This window comes from Aureobasidium melanogenum, assembly GCF_000721775.1.
Source record: "Aureobasidium melanogenum CBS 110374 unplaced genomic scaffold scaffold_7, whole genome shotgun sequence".
NCBI classification, from domain to species: domain Eukaryota; kingdom Fungi; phylum Ascomycota; class Dothideomycetes; order Dothideales; family Saccotheciaceae; genus Aureobasidium; species Aureobasidium melanogenum.
The window spans coordinates 493,164-508,687 of NW_024470059.1; the positions used below are offsets into that span (position 1 = coordinate 493,164).

The 15,524-nt window shown below is 50.8% G+C and overlaps 7 protein-coding genes across 7 annotated transcripts; 4 read left to right on the forward strand and 3 right to left on the reverse strand.

Moving 5' to 3' along the window:
* Positions 1-52: 52 nt before the first annotated feature.
* M437DRAFT_83576 (uncharacterized protein) lies at positions 53-505 on the forward strand (the record flags this gene model as incomplete). The annotated part of the gene is made up of 1 exon (XM_041027957.1): positions 53-505. One exon carries the CDS (start codon positions 53-55, stop codon positions 503-505), a length of 453 nt encoding a protein of 150 aa, XP_040880895.1.
* A 2,074-nt stretch (positions 506-2,579) lies between these two features.
* On the reverse strand, positions 2,580-4,580 carry M437DRAFT_65180 (subtilisin-like protein; the record flags this gene model as incomplete). The annotated part of the gene is made up of 2 exons (XM_041024554.1): positions 2,580-3,527; positions 3,585-4,580. The coding sequence occupies 2 exons, from the start codon at positions 4,578-4,580 to the stop codon at positions 2,580-2,582; spliced, it is 1,944 nt and encodes a 647-aa protein (XP_040880896.1).
* Positions 4,581-5,807: 1,227 nt separating this feature from the next.
* Positions 5,808-7,213, reverse strand: M437DRAFT_45561 (uncharacterized protein; the record flags this gene model as incomplete). Its single annotated transcript, XM_041021108.1, has 2 exons — positions 5,808-6,322; positions 6,370-7,213. 2 exons carry the CDS (start codon positions 7,211-7,213, stop codon positions 5,808-5,810), a joined length of 1,359 nt encoding a protein of 452 aa, XP_040880897.1.
* Positions 7,214-7,981: 768 nt separating this feature from the next.
* On the forward strand, positions 7,982-9,848 carry M437DRAFT_45874 (chaperonin GroL; the record flags this gene model as incomplete). The annotated part of the gene is made up of 3 exons (XM_041021165.1): positions 7,982-8,077; positions 8,130-8,271; positions 8,335-9,848. 3 exons carry the CDS (start codon positions 7,982-7,984, stop codon positions 9,846-9,848), a joined length of 1,752 nt encoding a protein of 583 aa, XP_040880898.1.
* Positions 9,849-10,517: 669 nt separating this feature from the next.
* On the forward strand, positions 10,518-11,216 carry M437DRAFT_65183 (uncharacterized protein; the record flags this gene model as incomplete). Its single annotated transcript, XM_041024555.1, has 5 exons — positions 10,518-10,520; positions 10,576-10,586; positions 10,666-10,920; positions 10,976-11,024; positions 11,082-11,216. The coding sequence occupies 5 exons, from the start codon at positions 10,518-10,520 to the stop codon at positions 11,214-11,216; spliced, it is 453 nt and encodes a 150-aa protein (XP_040880899.1).
* Positions 11,217-11,755: 539 nt separating this feature from the next.
* M437DRAFT_65184 (MBOAT family protein-like protein) lies at positions 11,756-13,652 on the forward strand (the record flags this gene model as incomplete). The annotated part of the gene is made up of 5 exons (XM_041024556.1): positions 11,756-11,777; positions 11,851-11,895; positions 11,946-12,045; positions 12,096-13,114; positions 13,180-13,652. The coding sequence occupies 5 exons, from the start codon at positions 11,756-11,758 to the stop codon at positions 13,650-13,652; spliced, it is 1,659 nt and encodes a 552-aa protein (XP_040880900.1).
* Positions 13,653-14,153: 501 nt separating this feature from the next.
* On the reverse strand, positions 14,154-15,115 carry M437DRAFT_46132 (uncharacterized protein; the record flags this gene model as incomplete). Its single annotated transcript, XM_041021213.1, has 4 exons — positions 14,154-14,656; positions 14,699-14,761; positions 14,889-15,006; positions 15,059-15,115. 4 exons carry the CDS (start codon positions 15,113-15,115, stop codon positions 14,154-14,156), a joined length of 741 nt encoding a protein of 246 aa, XP_040880901.1.
* Between the last annotated feature and the right edge of the window lie 409 nt (positions 15,116-15,524).

A 15,524-nucleotide genomic window follows, 5' to 3' on the forward strand; every position in this document is an offset into this window, starting at 1 on the left:
ACCGACGCTGAACCTCCCCTCTCATATACAATCCTCCCTTAACACATACAAAATGGCAACCACACCTGCCCTCCTCACCCAGGCACAAGCCAAGAAGATCTGCCGCCTTACAAAGTGGCTCCTCAACACCCAAAACAAGCTGCGTACTGCCATCAAAGGGTCCAGCACTACCACCACCACCACCACCTCCTCTTCCTTCACCATTACTAAAAAGTCCTGCTCCTTCACAGGCAACAAAGCCAGACAACAACGTCGCATCCACAATGAAGTCTTCGGGTGGACAAGTGACGCCTGGGACGAGATGAGCCTAGCCTCTACCTCCTCGCCCACAACACCCCTTTTCTTACCGGCACCAACCACTCCACAAACAATGCCCATGAGTAGGGAAGAAGCTCTCAGACGCGCCGATGCCTACACCATCCGCCGTATCGAGAATGCTTACATGCACAATACTGTCCATAATCCACATGGCAGAAGAGCATACTTCAGAGTTGAAGGATATTAAATACCGACCTTGTCATCCTCAAAGATGCTTGTGTCTCCAGGATTCTTCTTTGTAACTCTTTTCCCACTGGATGTTCGTCATATTCCCAGTGGGTTTTTAACGAGGCAGGAGGACTCTTTTTGGTAGAAGGTTTACGAACCTGGTTTACTTTTTTGCTGTTAGAAGTGCTTGGCAGTTACAGTACTTTGAGCATTATCATAGTGTTTTTCTTGGGAATGAAGATTACTGTTGGAGCAGCTATATTTTTTGTGGATTCAATACGCGTACATGAAGTGATCCTCCTCTTGACTGTGCCTGTGTGATGATGCTCGTTGTTGATCTCGCTTCCCGTCCCAGATGCACTTGCCACCATTGTCGCAATGCAGGATTGTCCTTAACGTGAGAGGAGATCGGCATTGTTTTACTCGATGGACACAGACCTTGTAACCTCCCAGCATCTTCATAGATGGGCGAGAACAGCGACAGCACTGGACGCTCGGGCATCTTCTTCAAGGATTGAGTGTCGTTGGCTGCCTCGACGCCGTCAGCCCTGGCAAGTCGATGATAGTTGTCCTGTTCCAATAGTCACTTGTGTTGAGCAGCGACAAATGCATAGCTTGTGATCACCCTCGAGTATTTTTGAGGGACTGATATCGCGATTGCGGAACCTTTGATTCCAAGATTTCAGACAAATTAGTCGACAGACATATGGTAAATCTACTGCCTGGATGCAAGAAGTAATGTTTTCGAGAGGTGGTGTCCAAGGAGAGCAAAGATTCAGGGAACCTTCCATCTGAAGATCCGTTCGTGTGTTCCGGACGCCATCTACACGACTGCCCGTTCCGACCTCGACGCAGTCGGAGAGGACCATGTCGTATACTTCACGGCTAAGATCTACGAGGCGCTGCGCTTCATGAACGCACCAGGCCTATGATGGCGCCATCAATGCGCTGGCCAATGCTGTCTGGGCTCAGCAGTGGGTTGATAGTCCTGCCCTTTTTCAAGGTGACCGAGTCGAGTCCATCTGAGATGGGAATTTCAGAATATGTCAAGAACCTCCAGGCCGAGATTTACGGCGAGGATGACCGGCCTAAAGGGCTGGCAGGAAATGTTGTGCGAAGAGAAGGCATCGCAACGTTGCTCAAGCGCTGTTCATACGCAAGCATCTCTCTTAGCTCCGCAAGTCTAATTCGTCAATCGTGATATGTCACAACATCTTGAGAGGAAGGCACTCAGAAGGAGAGATGAGGCCACTGTGGTGATACTTGATTTCAACCTCGCTTGACATCCCCGATGGATGATTGCCACTTTTCAAAGCTGCTGTAATGCAGAACCCAATTCCAGATGGCTTCGATGTCACGAGGGACTGGACCATACCCCTGAGACTTTATGAGAGCTTGAGTGTGGAGGTACTGGCCTTGTGGCCACCGGCTTTGGGCTCCAGGTCTGCTCGCTTTCGCATTTTTGTGTCTGTAGCCCAATTGAAGTTCGGCTTGCTTGCCAGCATGGACATGTCATGTCGTATGATGATTCTTGCTCTGTTCTACAGCAGCTTTGTCGGGGCGGACCCAAATCTTGCTTGGATCTGGGCTTCGTCCTCTGGTATCACACTGTCCTTGCCGTGCTTCTTTCGTCAGTCACCCTCGGCCTTGTTGATCTTTTTGCCGTGGGCCCTGAGGCCATCTTCGGTGTGCTTTTCGGCAACACCGAGACGTCTGACGGCTTCTGCATCTCCGCTAGTCCTGACAGCATCTTTTCTCACATTGGCACGGCGTGTTTGGGTGAAAGCCGAGCATCGTCATGATATCTGACAGGGACCATCAATCATCAAGACACTGGCATCGAATTAAGGCAGCTTTGGGTACAGAGCACAGAAGCAACAGCGAAGACAACAAGAAAGTGTAAAGGTCGGTCATCATTCATTCACTCAAGGAGCTGAACTCTAGCTACTCTAGGAAAGAGCTGCCAAGGAGGATCGCGCCAACCCTTGGAGTTTGTGCTAACTACCCAGGTTCTTGGTTCTAATCCTGGCAAGGCCATTTGGCAACCATCACAAACATTTCGTTCTATCATTTTCCTATACCAATCCTTTCTATCAAGGCAAGCTCAAGAACAGAGCCATCATCTTGATCGAGTTTGGTGTGCCCAATCCAGTAACTGGATCCCATCCCTTGCTGGCAGAGAAACCAGGAGTACCACATCCTTGGTTACCACCCTGGGTGATGTCGTTGAGCACTTCGGGGTGAGCATACAGTGTGGGGTTGATAAAACCGATACTGCTCTTGCCAAGCTGAAGACGTCTCTCGTTGATGATGGTGAGGATAGAACCAAAGGTAGGAGAAGATGCTGATGTGCCATAAACCAGACCAAACGCTCCATCAATTGCAATTATGTAGTTAGCACCGTTTGCGCTGACATCGGGGTAACCACGAGTCTTTTGGGTGTTGTTGAAGCGGTCAGCGCCATATGGTGGAGGGTAGTTCTTGAACCACGATTTGACGGCCGAAGCCTGGTAGCTGGGCATGTCGAAAACGTTGCTGAAACCACCACCAGAATAGATGACGGTCTCGCAGGCTTCCTCAGGCTGGGTGCCAGTAGCAAGAGCTTCAATGATGTTTGTACCGGGAATTACTTGCGTGGCTCCAACGGATGTCACGTAAGGGCAGGTACCAGGGAAGGAGGGGTTGAAACGACCATCCTTGCCGGAGTTGTAGGTGCCGTTAGCTGCGATACACTGGCCGCCGTTGCCAGCGACACCATAATCACCCGAGCTGTAGAGGACCGAGGTACCCATGAGACCGAGCTTCATGTACTCATCGCACTGGCGCTTCTCATAGAAAGGAGTAAGATCAGCCTCGTTGTAGCCGTAGGATGTGCTGATGACCTTGGTAGGCGCAAACGTTCCGCAGTTTTCATTGCCCTTGTAGCCCCCTGCGGCCGGATCAGGGAAAACAGCATCTTGAGAAGGGTCATCGCCACCTTCATATGTGCAGTAAGAAGCATCAATAGCGTCAAGGAAGTTGTTGAACGATGCACCTTCAACCTGGATTGAATAGTTAGCGTTTTCACCAAGTACTGATATACACTTAAAACCACTTACAAGATCACCAACTTGGTACAAAGTCACTTTCTCGGGGTAAATCAGAGTCATAGCGTATTCAAGATCGAGGTCGCTCTCGCCGTTGAAGCTAAAGCTCCTGTTGGTTGCTTGGATAACGCCACCGTCGATAAAGTCAGTGATGGGACGATCTCCGACTTGCTTCGTTGAGAAGTTGGCAAAGAAGAGATCGAGATCAGACGGAACATAGGCCTGAGGAGTGTACTCGACAATGCCATAGCTGTTCTTGACACTTTTGCCAGTGCTCTTGGGAATCTGATAGAGAGCCTTCAGACAGTTAGGAGTGATCTGCTCGTCACACTGTTCGAGCTGAGTGATGAACTGCGACTTGTTGATCCACTGGCCCAAAACAGGCGTACTACCGCTGCTAGGTTGACCGATTTGCTTGCCAGTGTTGGGGGTTACATCACGCTTTTCGATCTTTTTACGCTCTGTGACTCTGGTATCGAAGTGCAGAGAAGGAGTGACGAAGTCGATGTGGTCCTTCAGATGCTTGGGAAGACTGTATTCATCACAGCCAATATGGGGCTGACCAGTAACACCGTGCTCGTAAACGTGGTACTTGGTGTTGAGCAGCGATTCAGCTTGGTCAGCTGAGGCTTCAAGATTAATCCAGTTCTTGCCCTTGCTCAACTTGATACTGTCGGAGGAGATGCCAGAAGCGATGAGCCAATCCATGACGGAAGAGATAGTCTCGTCGCTCGGTGCGAAGTGGTCTGCCACTTCTTGTGCAGTCCAGTGTTGGCCATACTTGGGAGACTCAGGATGGCTGACTTCGTGCAGGTATTCTGCGGCCTGATCGAGGTTGCGTTGCGTCAATGCAATCTTCATAGGGAGCAAAGCACGACGATCGAGACGCTCGCCTTTGTTCCAGCCCATGGGAGCAGTATCACGCTTCTCATGGATGACATAGTTTCCAGTTGGTGAGGCAAGGACTGAGGCGACCAACACACTCAGACTGAGTAACGAGAGTTGCATGGTGGAAGGACCGAGAAGGCAGAATGTGCCTCTAATAGAATCAAGAGCAGAAGATAATGAGAGTTGGAATCTACCTGGACTACATGGTGGTTGTTCTGAGTCCTTATAAACCACACCCAACTACTCCTCCTTCCTCTTCGAGATAGTATAGTTCAGGGGTCGGGTCTGGGAGACCGCTTGATAGATTGTAGATGAACTTTCCGCCATGTCGCCCTGGAAGTATGTTATGCCCGTGTGATATGGATGCTCAATAGCCCTGGAAAAGCGGATATAGAAGAAAAGCAGCTAGTGCTCTGTTGGGAAGGAGGACAGAACGATCAAGGGCGCCATGGAACGCGTAGCCAGTGGCACGCCGAAAGCAACTTGATTAGCTGCCGTGTCATGAGCTTGTTCTTTGCTCGTGCAGATAGAAAAGCGGTCACTTGAATCGCACGAATTGAGAAGGTCGATAGCACGAGTGGAAAAAGAAGGCAGGTGGGCTTTCATGGTGAAAGCACGCGAGCAGACGTCGCCGTCTGTGCCGTTGTCGGGACGGCATCACCCCGCTTCATGGAGCGCGTTGGTAGATTCGCCCACAGCTGCCTCGTATAATGGTTACTCTTCGACTAGACACGTTTCTGATCGTCAAAGGAAGTTTATTCACTCGAAATACACCCAGCCAAAGGACAGAAAGTCTTCAGCATGGCCACTTCGATATGAAGTGTGACCACTTTGGCAACGGCCCACGAATCACAAGTATGTTGTTTGTCTGCCGTCCATGCATGTTATAGCGAGGGGCTTCTTTAGATGGGGGTGTGGTTATCACCAATCCTATCTATTGCATGTTGAAGATAAGTGCGGGAGCCAGTGGGCTTGACACTTGACCAAGATGCTGATCTATGTGGTGACCCTTTCGTTAAGCTTCTGCAGAAGGCTTGTCCTAGCAACTGTCTCGGTTGTCAGTGGAGAAGATAAGAATATGCCTCATCAAAGTCCAGACTTAGAGTAACAAGCCTATCGTGTTTGCAGATCAGTGTCAGTGCTCGAAGCAGACTCGATAGGCGACGAACACTCAACCGCTGCTGTCACAGAATCAACGACAACTTATAGTGCGGGAACGCGGATATAACTCTATGGATAAATATACATTGACGTTTGGTAATCGCGGCACCTTCCATGAGTGTAGTCTATCTAGCCGGCCTCATATACGAGATTGACAGCAGGGCGCATACGCAAGCATGTTCGACTTTATACGAAATGTTCTCGGTATCTCTCGGGTGGTGATTTGCTTGCAGTCGAATCTCTCGAATTGTTCACCAAAGGACTTACATCTGGAGAGCCAATTCTTGGAGACATGGTTAAGGACGAAGGAGGCGATACCGCACTTCTATCATCGTAATTGTTCCAGCTCATAATGTGCCGACTGTGCTGTCTTCTGCGCACATCATCTGCAAGATTGCTTTGCCCGTGATCGGTATATCGTCCTAGGACGGGTGATTCATCAACCTGTGGCGACATTGGTGTTTTTGGTGCCATTATGGGAGAGTTTGCATCCATTTCAACAGGAGCAGGACCAACATTCGCCGAGGGATATATTGGCTTGCCTTCCACTTCTGCAGGACCAGTTGACTTGTAAGCAGCTGGTGTGTTTGCAGGTTTCTCGAACTTGGCGGCCGCAAATTCATTGGCAGAATCTTCTCTGGCGAGCTGAGATTCACCGAGCGGTGCTTGCTTCAGCGCTGTTGTATGTCCTCCGTAGAATCCTGTGGCTGTTTAGCATCGATCATGTAGATGTTTCGGCCTGACTTACCACCAAGTGCCGCGAACAGCGAGTCACTTTTCGAATGAGGCTCCAGGGGACCTGTTGGGAACCTCTGAGTGGCGGACTTGATTTCTTCATTCTTGATCCTACGCCGTCTGCGCAGACAAATGAATACGAACAGAGCAAGAAGAACGAGAACAACCAAGCCACCAACCACACCTCCGACGATAGCACCAATGGGTGTACTCTTCGAGACAGGTGGTGGCCCAGAAGAGTTTGTTGGTAAGGCATCGGCTGGTGGATCAATTTGATCATCTCGATTCAATAAGGCGACGGTTACATAGTTGCTTCCTGCAGTGCTTGAATAACTATCCTCTGGAAGATCGGATTTCAAATAGCATGTTCCCGAGTCGGAACCTACGAAAGTGAATCCTACGCACGCCGCGAGGTTATCACATGCTGGAAAGCACTTGCCAAATCCTCCTGTGCTGACAGATGTGGAATTGAAAGAGTCGTAAGAATTGTCGGCGTTGCAACGAATCGAGTACTGGACTTTGTTTGAGTCGACATATGTTGTCATGTTGGCGGCTGGGCATGTTAGACTCGTCGCTGTTGGTAGCGAACTAGTCGAGGTGGTGCTCGTTGGAGAAGGAGACATCATTACTGAAGAAACGATTGGGGTCGTGGCTGGTGTCGCTATGGCTGTCGGTGTGACAATTGAACTTTGGCTTGTTGTGCTGGCTGGAGATGTAGACAAGGTGCTGCTGGTGTCTGGGCAGGTGGCGCCAGGATTGCAAGGATCGATAGAACAGCAACCTCTAAATCCATTTTGGCAGACATAATATGCCCCTTCGGGACAGCTCTGCCGATGATGAAGGCCTTTCAACTGCATTGTGCCGGATTAAGCACCAAGACGTCTCAATAGTGGTTGTTTCTTGGGGGAGTGGTATTGGCGGCAAGTCAGATTGCGTTAGAAAAGTTGGGCATAGCGAACAACAACAATATGCGAATGAAAGAAGAAAGTGACGAGTGTGGCCGGAAATGTGAAGAAGGTAGACAAAGAATCAAAATTGAGCGACCATCAAAGACATGCAAACGAAAGCTCTCCCCGGAAAGACCAAACCGACAGGTTACATAGACGACCATCAGGCGCAGCTAACCGCAAAGCCTGAAATCGAGCTTATGGCAGTACGAGGAATGTATTACCTGAAGCATGCAATCGGTTGCATGCCTTTTGTGACATCTGACACGAGCACAATGGCTATGTCTCTGTCTGTTACATCCACTGCATGGTAATTGGGTAGAATGGAGTTTACATCACAACTGTGTACATCCTTGCAAGACATGTACCTTAACAGCGGCCTTAGATAGAATCGAGCGCAAGAATAGAAGAGCAGGTCAGTCGATGGACGTCGGATTCGGTCGCGGCATCGGGCACGATGAGTCGGAGCAACGACAGAAGGGCGCTCGGACCAACCGAAGCATCCAGAATGTGCCTGGTAACCTCGGACGAGCTCTGGGGTCTGTCGTATATTTTTCAACTTGACACTCCACGCTCGTCGCCGTCTTCCCCTTCTCATCTCGTCTGCCATTTGCTTCGCGGAGTAACAGGAGCAAACGGGTTCAAATCATTCTATTTGCATTTTTGTATATTTCCAACATGCAGCGCGCTTTCACCTCTCGTGCCAGGGCCTCTGCCCTTTCGGCCTCCAAGCTTCGTTCTGTTTCTCTGCAACAGCAGCGTTTCGCACACAAGGTAGGGCATGCGCGCAGTCTTGCCTATACCACAAGCTAACTCTGGCTTTCAGGAGCTCAAGTTCGGTGTTGAGGGCAGACAGGCTCTGCTCAACGGTATCGACACCCTCGCTAGAGCCGTCGCCACTACTCTTGGTCCCAAGGGTCGCAACGTCCTCATCGAGTCCAGCTACGGCTCGCCCAAGATCACCAAGGGTATGCGCCTCTCCCTCCTAAAGAAGCTACTCGCGAGCGATTGATGGCTAATACGTGTTCCAGATGGTGTCACTGTCGCCAAGGCCGTTGTCCTCAAGGACAAGTTCGAGAACCTTGGTGCCCGCCTTCTCCAGGATGTTGCCAGCAAGACCAACGAGGTCGCTGGTGACGGTACCACTACCGCTACTGTCCTCGCCCGCGCCATCTTCTCCGAGACCGTCAAGAACGTCGCTGCTGGATGCAACCCCATGGACCTGAGACGCGGTATCCAGTCCGCTACTGAGGCCGTCATCGAATACCTCCAGAGCCACAAGCGCGATGTCACCACCAGCACTGAGATCGCTCAGGTCGCCACCATTTCCGCCAACGGCGACACCCACATTGGTGCTCTCCTTTCGAGTGCTATGGAGAAGGTCGGTAAGGAGGGTGTTATCACCGTCAAGGAGGGCAAGACCATTGAGGATGAGCTCGAGATCACCGAGGGTATGAAGTTCGACCGCGGTTTCATCTCGCCTTACTTCATCACCGACACCAAGTCGCAGAAGGTCGAGTTCGAGAAGCCCCTCATCCTCCTCTCTGAGAAGAAGATTTCTGCTGTTCAGGACATTGTTCCCGCTCTCGAGGCCTCTCAGCAGCTCCGCCGCCCTCTTGTCATCATTGCTGAGGACATTGACGGCGAGGCTCTCGCTGTCTGCATTCTCAACAAGCTCCGTGGTCAGCTCCAGGTCGCTGCCGTTAAGGCTCCCGGCTTCGGTGACAACCGCAAGTCTATCCTTGGCGATCTTGCTGTCCTGACCAACGGTACCGTCTTCACCGACGAGCTCGACATCAAGCTCGACAAGGCTACCGCCGAGATGCTCGGTTCCACCGGTTCCATCACGATCACCAAGGAGGACACCGTCATCCTCAACGGTGAGGGAAGCAAGGACCAGGTTGCTCAGCGCTGCGAGCAGATCCGTGGTGTCATTGCCGACCCCACCACCTCCGACTACGAGAAGGAGAAGCTCCAGGAGCGTCTCGCCAAGCTTTCTGGTGGTGTTGCCGTCATCAAGGTCGGTGGCTCCTCCGAGGTTGAGGTTGGTGAGAAGAAGGACCGTCTCGTTGACGCTCTCAACGCTACTCGCGCTGCCGTTGAGGAAGGTATCCTCCCCGGTGGTGGTACTGCCATGATCAAGGCCGCCGCCAACGCCCTCAACGACCTTAAGCCCGCCAACTTCGACCAGCAGCTCGGTATCAGCATCGTCAAGAACGCCATCACCCGCCCCGCTCGCGCCATTGTCGAGAACGCCGGTGCCGAGGGCAGCGTCATTGTTGGCAAGATTATGGATGAGTTCGCTTCGGACTTCAACAAGGGTTTCGACAGCTCCAAGGGCGAGTACGTCGACATGATCGCCGCCGGTATCCTTGACCCCTTCAAGGTTGTCCGCACCGGTCTCAGAGACGCCTCTGGTGTTGCCTCGCTCCTCGGTACCACTGAGGTTGCCATTGTTGAGGCACCCGAGGAGAAGGGCCCTGGCATGCCTCCCATGGGTGGCATGGGCGGCGGCATGGGCGGTATGGGCGGCGGCATGTTCTAAGCCAACCGCAGCTTGAAGAGTCGATGATACCCCAAATTTTCTTTAGCCTGTGACAGGCATTCATGTTTCTATGTATTGTAGCTAAAAGCCTGTGGCATTTCTGCCGTGTCGTTTATGTACAAACATTTCTCCTCTCTTAGATTGCATAGCAGAGGATGGATTTAGCGATATATGTATCTGTACGAATAAGATGGTTTTTCGTTTTAGAATATGTTCGACAGTGCGCAGTGAATTCGACAGCATGCTGGTGAGTGTTAAATCGAGTGTCAGCTGGATATCGAGAGGTCAATCTGAGGCTCGAAGCATGCGAATAAAGTGCAGGTGGTTGCCAGGAGCGAAATGAGGCTGAATTGGCGTCGTCATGATCACGTGTGAAGCAGAAGAGGAAGTCGCGGAGAGGACGGGGGCCACGGGAGGGGCAGCAAGCTCATAGCGCCAGCATCACCAGTTGTGAACAGTCTACCACAACACCACAACAACCTTTTCAACCCACTTTCTGATCCGGTATGTTGCCGCCCTCTTCTGCACACGCGTACATTGGCTGCCTGTCTTGCCAATGTGCTCTTGATCAGAATGCTGTTGCCTCCACCTGGCGCTACTTAACACTGACGGCTGACACCGCTCCGACAGCCACCATCGTGTCTCAGACCTGCTAGACAGACAAACAAGATGGTATGTTCCTCCACAGCTACCCAATTGATCAACATGCTGACCTCAATACTTCTAGGCCCAATCAGGGTATGTTCACCTTCGCCCACCTCTCCCGCCCTGACTGCGGCCCAATCCACGAATCCTGGAGCTGATGACCCGCCGACAGTGTTTCCGTTGCACCCGAGTGCATCACCGCATTCAACGACCTCAAGCTCGGCAAGTCGACCAAGTGGATCATCTACAAGATCTCGGACGACTGGAAGGAGATTGTCGTCGAGGACTCGTCCACTGAGGCCAACTACTCCGTCTTCCGCGAGAAGCTCCTCAACGCAAAGAGCAAGGACCGAAGAGGAAACGAGGGCATTGGTGGCAGATACGCCGTCTACGATGTCGAGTACGACACTGCTGGCGAGGGCAAGAGGTGCGCCGTAATCGACTTCTGTCGTCTTGTCGCTGCATACTGACGCCTATTGCAGAAGCAAGATTACCTTCATCGCCTGGGTCCCTGATGATGCATCGCAATACGTGAGCTTTTCTCTTGAAATCGTCTACAACCACACATTCTAACTGCTCTGGCTATAGCCCCGCATGATGTACTCGTCCTCCAAGGAAGCCATCAAGCGCGCCCTTAACGGCCTCGCTGCCGACATTCAGGCCAACGACCCCGATGACATTGAGTACGAGAGCATCGTCTCCAGAGTCGCCAAGGGCCGCTAAACACCTCACCCCTTCGAATTCCCTAATCTCTGCTTCATCCGACAAAAGAGCAGCATTGATGGAGCAGTCCTCTCTTACAAATTAAGAAGCGCATACAGAAGACGTTGGAGAATGATGAGGAGTGCTGCCCCAGAGAGCCTGTGTTGATTGAGGCTTCCTATAGAAGTATTTATGAAAGCACTGCTTCATGCATTGCAATGGCCAAGTCGCCAGCATGTATAGTCGCATATGAGCATGTTGCCTTTTACCATTTTCTGCTTCTTTGTGTTCAGTGACTTGTTCTTGCACCAGTTGGTTGCTTCGTGCGACTCTGCTGTTCATCCTCCTGTTTTGTGTAGGATCAAGGTGTACATCACATGCATAACCAAGTCATAAAACCTTGTGCTACGTCATTTCAGCAAACAGCCTATCCACCCACGTGTACCAAACTTCTTGGACTCTCCTGGGACTTGAAGCACTCTACCAAACCAACTTCTTGTTCGTTCTGTCTTGCGTTGTTGAGGTCTCCATTGCACTGACTTCACCGAGCAAGCTCCACGATGTTGCCCTACATCAACGCCCGTGAGTGCTGTGTGCATCCTTCGCTGCAGAGAGGCCAAGCGAATAGAGTAGCTCTACTGACATGAGCTTGTAGCGTTTGTCTACGTCGCTGGCAAACTGGGCGCAGCACCTGACGAATGTGTGTATTGGTCGGTCGATGTTGATGTCAGCTTGGTTAATTTTATACAGTGAAACTCATCTTCTCCTTTTTGTTGTCATATCCCTTGGCCGGAGTACTCAAACGCATACCCGACTCGAAACCCGCGCAGAAGAATGCTTTCATCATTGCGTATGCATTACTATGTAGTGTTTTTCACTTGACTCTGCTAACTCAAGCAGAGTGTCCATGTTCTACTTGGTCGGGCTTTTCGACCTGTGGGCTGGTCTACGTACCATCTTGATCAGTTCTATAGGTGCATACGCAATTGCCGCATACATACAGGGGCCTTATATGCCATGGGTTGGTTTCGTGTTCCTCATGGGACACATGTCTGTCAACCACATCTATCGCCAGATCGTCAACGACCCTAGCACCATCGACATTACCGGTGCACAGATGGTTTTGGTTATGAAGTTGACAGCTTTCTGCTGGAATGTTTATGATGGTACACTGCCTGAAGCCACCCTGACTGACCACCAAAAGGAACGCGCTTTGAGAAAGTTACCTAGCCTGCTTGATTATGCTGGTTTCGTGTTCTTCTTTCCCTCGCTGTTTGCAGGCCCTGCCTTTGACTATGTGGATTACAGAAGATGGATCGAGACTACCATGTTTGAGCTTCCTCCAGGGGTCGACCCCTCAAAGGCTCCTCCTACTCGCAAGCAACGCAAGATCCCTCGCAGTGGTACACCTGCAGCCTGGAAAGCCGCATTCGGTCTTCTCTGGATTCTTGCCTTCCTACAGTTCTCTGGCTACTACTATACCGACTTCTTGCTTTCTGACGGCTACAAGCAGTACGGACTTCTTCGTCGCATCTGGGTCTTGCATATGCTTGGTTTCACCACTCGCATGAAGTATTATGGTGTCTGGTCTCTCACTGAGGGTGCTTGCATTCTCTCTGGAATTGGTTACAAGGGCATAGACCCCAAGACCGGAAAGGCTGATTGGAACAGACTGCAGAATGTGAAGCCTCGTGAAATCGAATTGGCTCAGAGCAGCCATGCCTACTTGGGCAATTGGAACATCAACACCAATGTGTGGTTGAGAAACTATGTCTATCTTCGTGTCACGCCTAAGGGTAAGAAGCCTGGCTTCAGAGCTAGTATGGCTACCTTTGTCACCAGTGCATTCTGGCACGGCTTCTACCCTGGCTACTACCTTGCCTTTGTGCTCGCAAGTTTCATCCAAAATTCTGCAAAGAGTGAGTCCTGCATGATGTCTGTGGTGATCAAGAAGGAGCCATGATGATTGACCTTTGACGAACAGACTCACGCCGCTTGATCCGCCCCTTCTTCATGAGCCCCGATGGCACAAAAGCTCTGCCTTCGAAGCGCTACTACGACATCTTCACCTGGCTATGCACTCAACTCGCCTTCTCCTTCACCGTGGCGCCCTTCATCTTCCTCGGCTTCAGCGACTCTCTCCTAATCTGGCAGCGCGTCTACTTCTACACCGTCATCGGTGTAACCGCAACTTCGCTTTTCCTTCTCTCTCCCGGAAAGCAATTCCTGCAGCAAAAGGTCAAGCAACACTCCAAACCTAGCGAAGGCCAGGTCAAGAAGGATCTCGAGAAGGAAACCAGAAACCCGACTTTGGGTTTGCCTGATGATCCTGGTCGTGCTTGGGACGAGATGGTCGAGGAGATTACAAATGAGATTCAGGAGAGGAAGAGAAAGGGATTGCCTATTCCTGCAAAGTTGAGACAGGAGGCGGAGGCTGTTGGAAAGAAGGTCACCTAGAATACTTGACGATGCAAAATCAAATCTGCGGGAGAGAAGAAGCAAGTTGGAGGGCTGTGGCAGGTGGACGCGTGGAGGACAAGGAACGATAGAAATGCTGATAGGGAAATAGTCAAGCCCATTCTTTCGTGTTTCGTAAAATTAAGCATGATGAGCATTGCATTAGAATAGTGGTTACAGCGATATTTGTTTGCTTCGGTTTCTGTGGTTCAAAATGGGGCGCTTGTTTGGACAGGGTTGGGGTCGAGACTTGATGTATCGTATCACGATGACCAGTACGACTAATTGCTCATCGCCTCTTTGGACGCAACAGGTTTGTGAGTGGGTCGAGTGGCTTGAAAGGGCTTCATTTTGTTTCTGCTGACATTTTTCACGAGCTAACACAGCAAATTTCGAATCATTTGACATCAGCTTATAGTGGAGCAGAGTTGGTATTCAAAAGAGCATCCTGTTTCCTTCTGACAATATGCACAGGCCGTGTTTTACTCAATTGCTTGGGGGTTACCAAGAATACACCTCCTTGACGACCCACTTGTAATCTCCATATGATAGAACATTGCCCTCAACCACTTGCTCGGGTGTGAATGCCAGTGAGACGGGCAAGAACAAGTCACCCAACCTAGCAAGACGCGTCCAATCACCTTTGCTTTCCTTTTCTGACACTTCAAACCCCCAGCGCTCGACAGTCACGTGCTCGCCGACCTTTAGTATACCTTGACAATGTTCACCCACGCGAACGACACGTCCTTTTGCATTGTGCTCGGGATCGTCCAGATCGATAACGATACTCCAGCGAGTGCCCTCTACAGCAGAAGCAGAGTAGTCAACCCACAGTTCTTCGTAGGCTTGTTCCGAGTTCGTAAGAGGGTTGTACATTGCACCGAGTTCGAGAGTTGTATTGTTGGATTGAGGATACATGTCACCCTGATCAGGTCCAGGAGTGTCGGTGCGGCTATCGATCCAGTGCGAGAATGTAGAATGACAGACAGACCTTGAAGAGCCATCTGACGGTGGAGGTGGATTGGATGGATGATCTAGTGAAGGACCGTCGATGACTGTGCTTGTTGATTTACCAGCGATTCCCCAATCTAGGAGACTTGATGGACCGCCTGTGAGGTCGTAGGTCAGCGTTGAGATAGGATCGCAAGTATGGTAACGTGGATGCGACATCGCTTGAGTGGGAGACTCTGCTCAGATCGAAACATCTGAGGAAGAGGCATGCAACCTTGGACTCACCTTCGTTAGGTAGTGTTTCTCCGGGGTTGCAGAAGATGCGGATGTCGACAAACTGACCTCGCGAGCCGGTCAGGACCAATGTGGAAGTTGGTTCTTGGAGCTTGGGGTCGTCAGGAAGCTAAGGGAGGTGGTAAGCGGTTGCTTACTGTAAAAACCTGATTGTTACATACCCATCTGATGCCTCTTCTTTCGGAGATAGCGGGCTCGTTTCTCTGTGATTCGGGCATTGTTCGCGACGGGAGTGTAGTCGATAGGTGCAGAGATTGAGACGGATGGGTCTTCTGGGCGGGTTGGTTGATCTGGTCGGCCTTTCTCCTGTTCTTGGACTTCTTCTTCTTGGGCTTAGCATTGGCCAATTTGTCATTGGCGTGAATCATGGTGATAGAGCGATAAGGCAGAGTGAAGGAAGACACGGCAAAGGATTTAGATGGTCTGCATGTCTTTTTGGGGTTCAAGATATTGTGATGATTGCGGACTATATCAATGCCACCGAACAAGTTGGTTTGCTTCCTCTGATGGTGGTTGGACTTGTCAAAGAGTAAAGGATGTGTGAAAGAGGCCTGCATGTTGTATGCAGCCGGAAGATTAGACGAGGATAGCAGAATGTGAAATATGGTTGTGCTTTCAATCGAGATG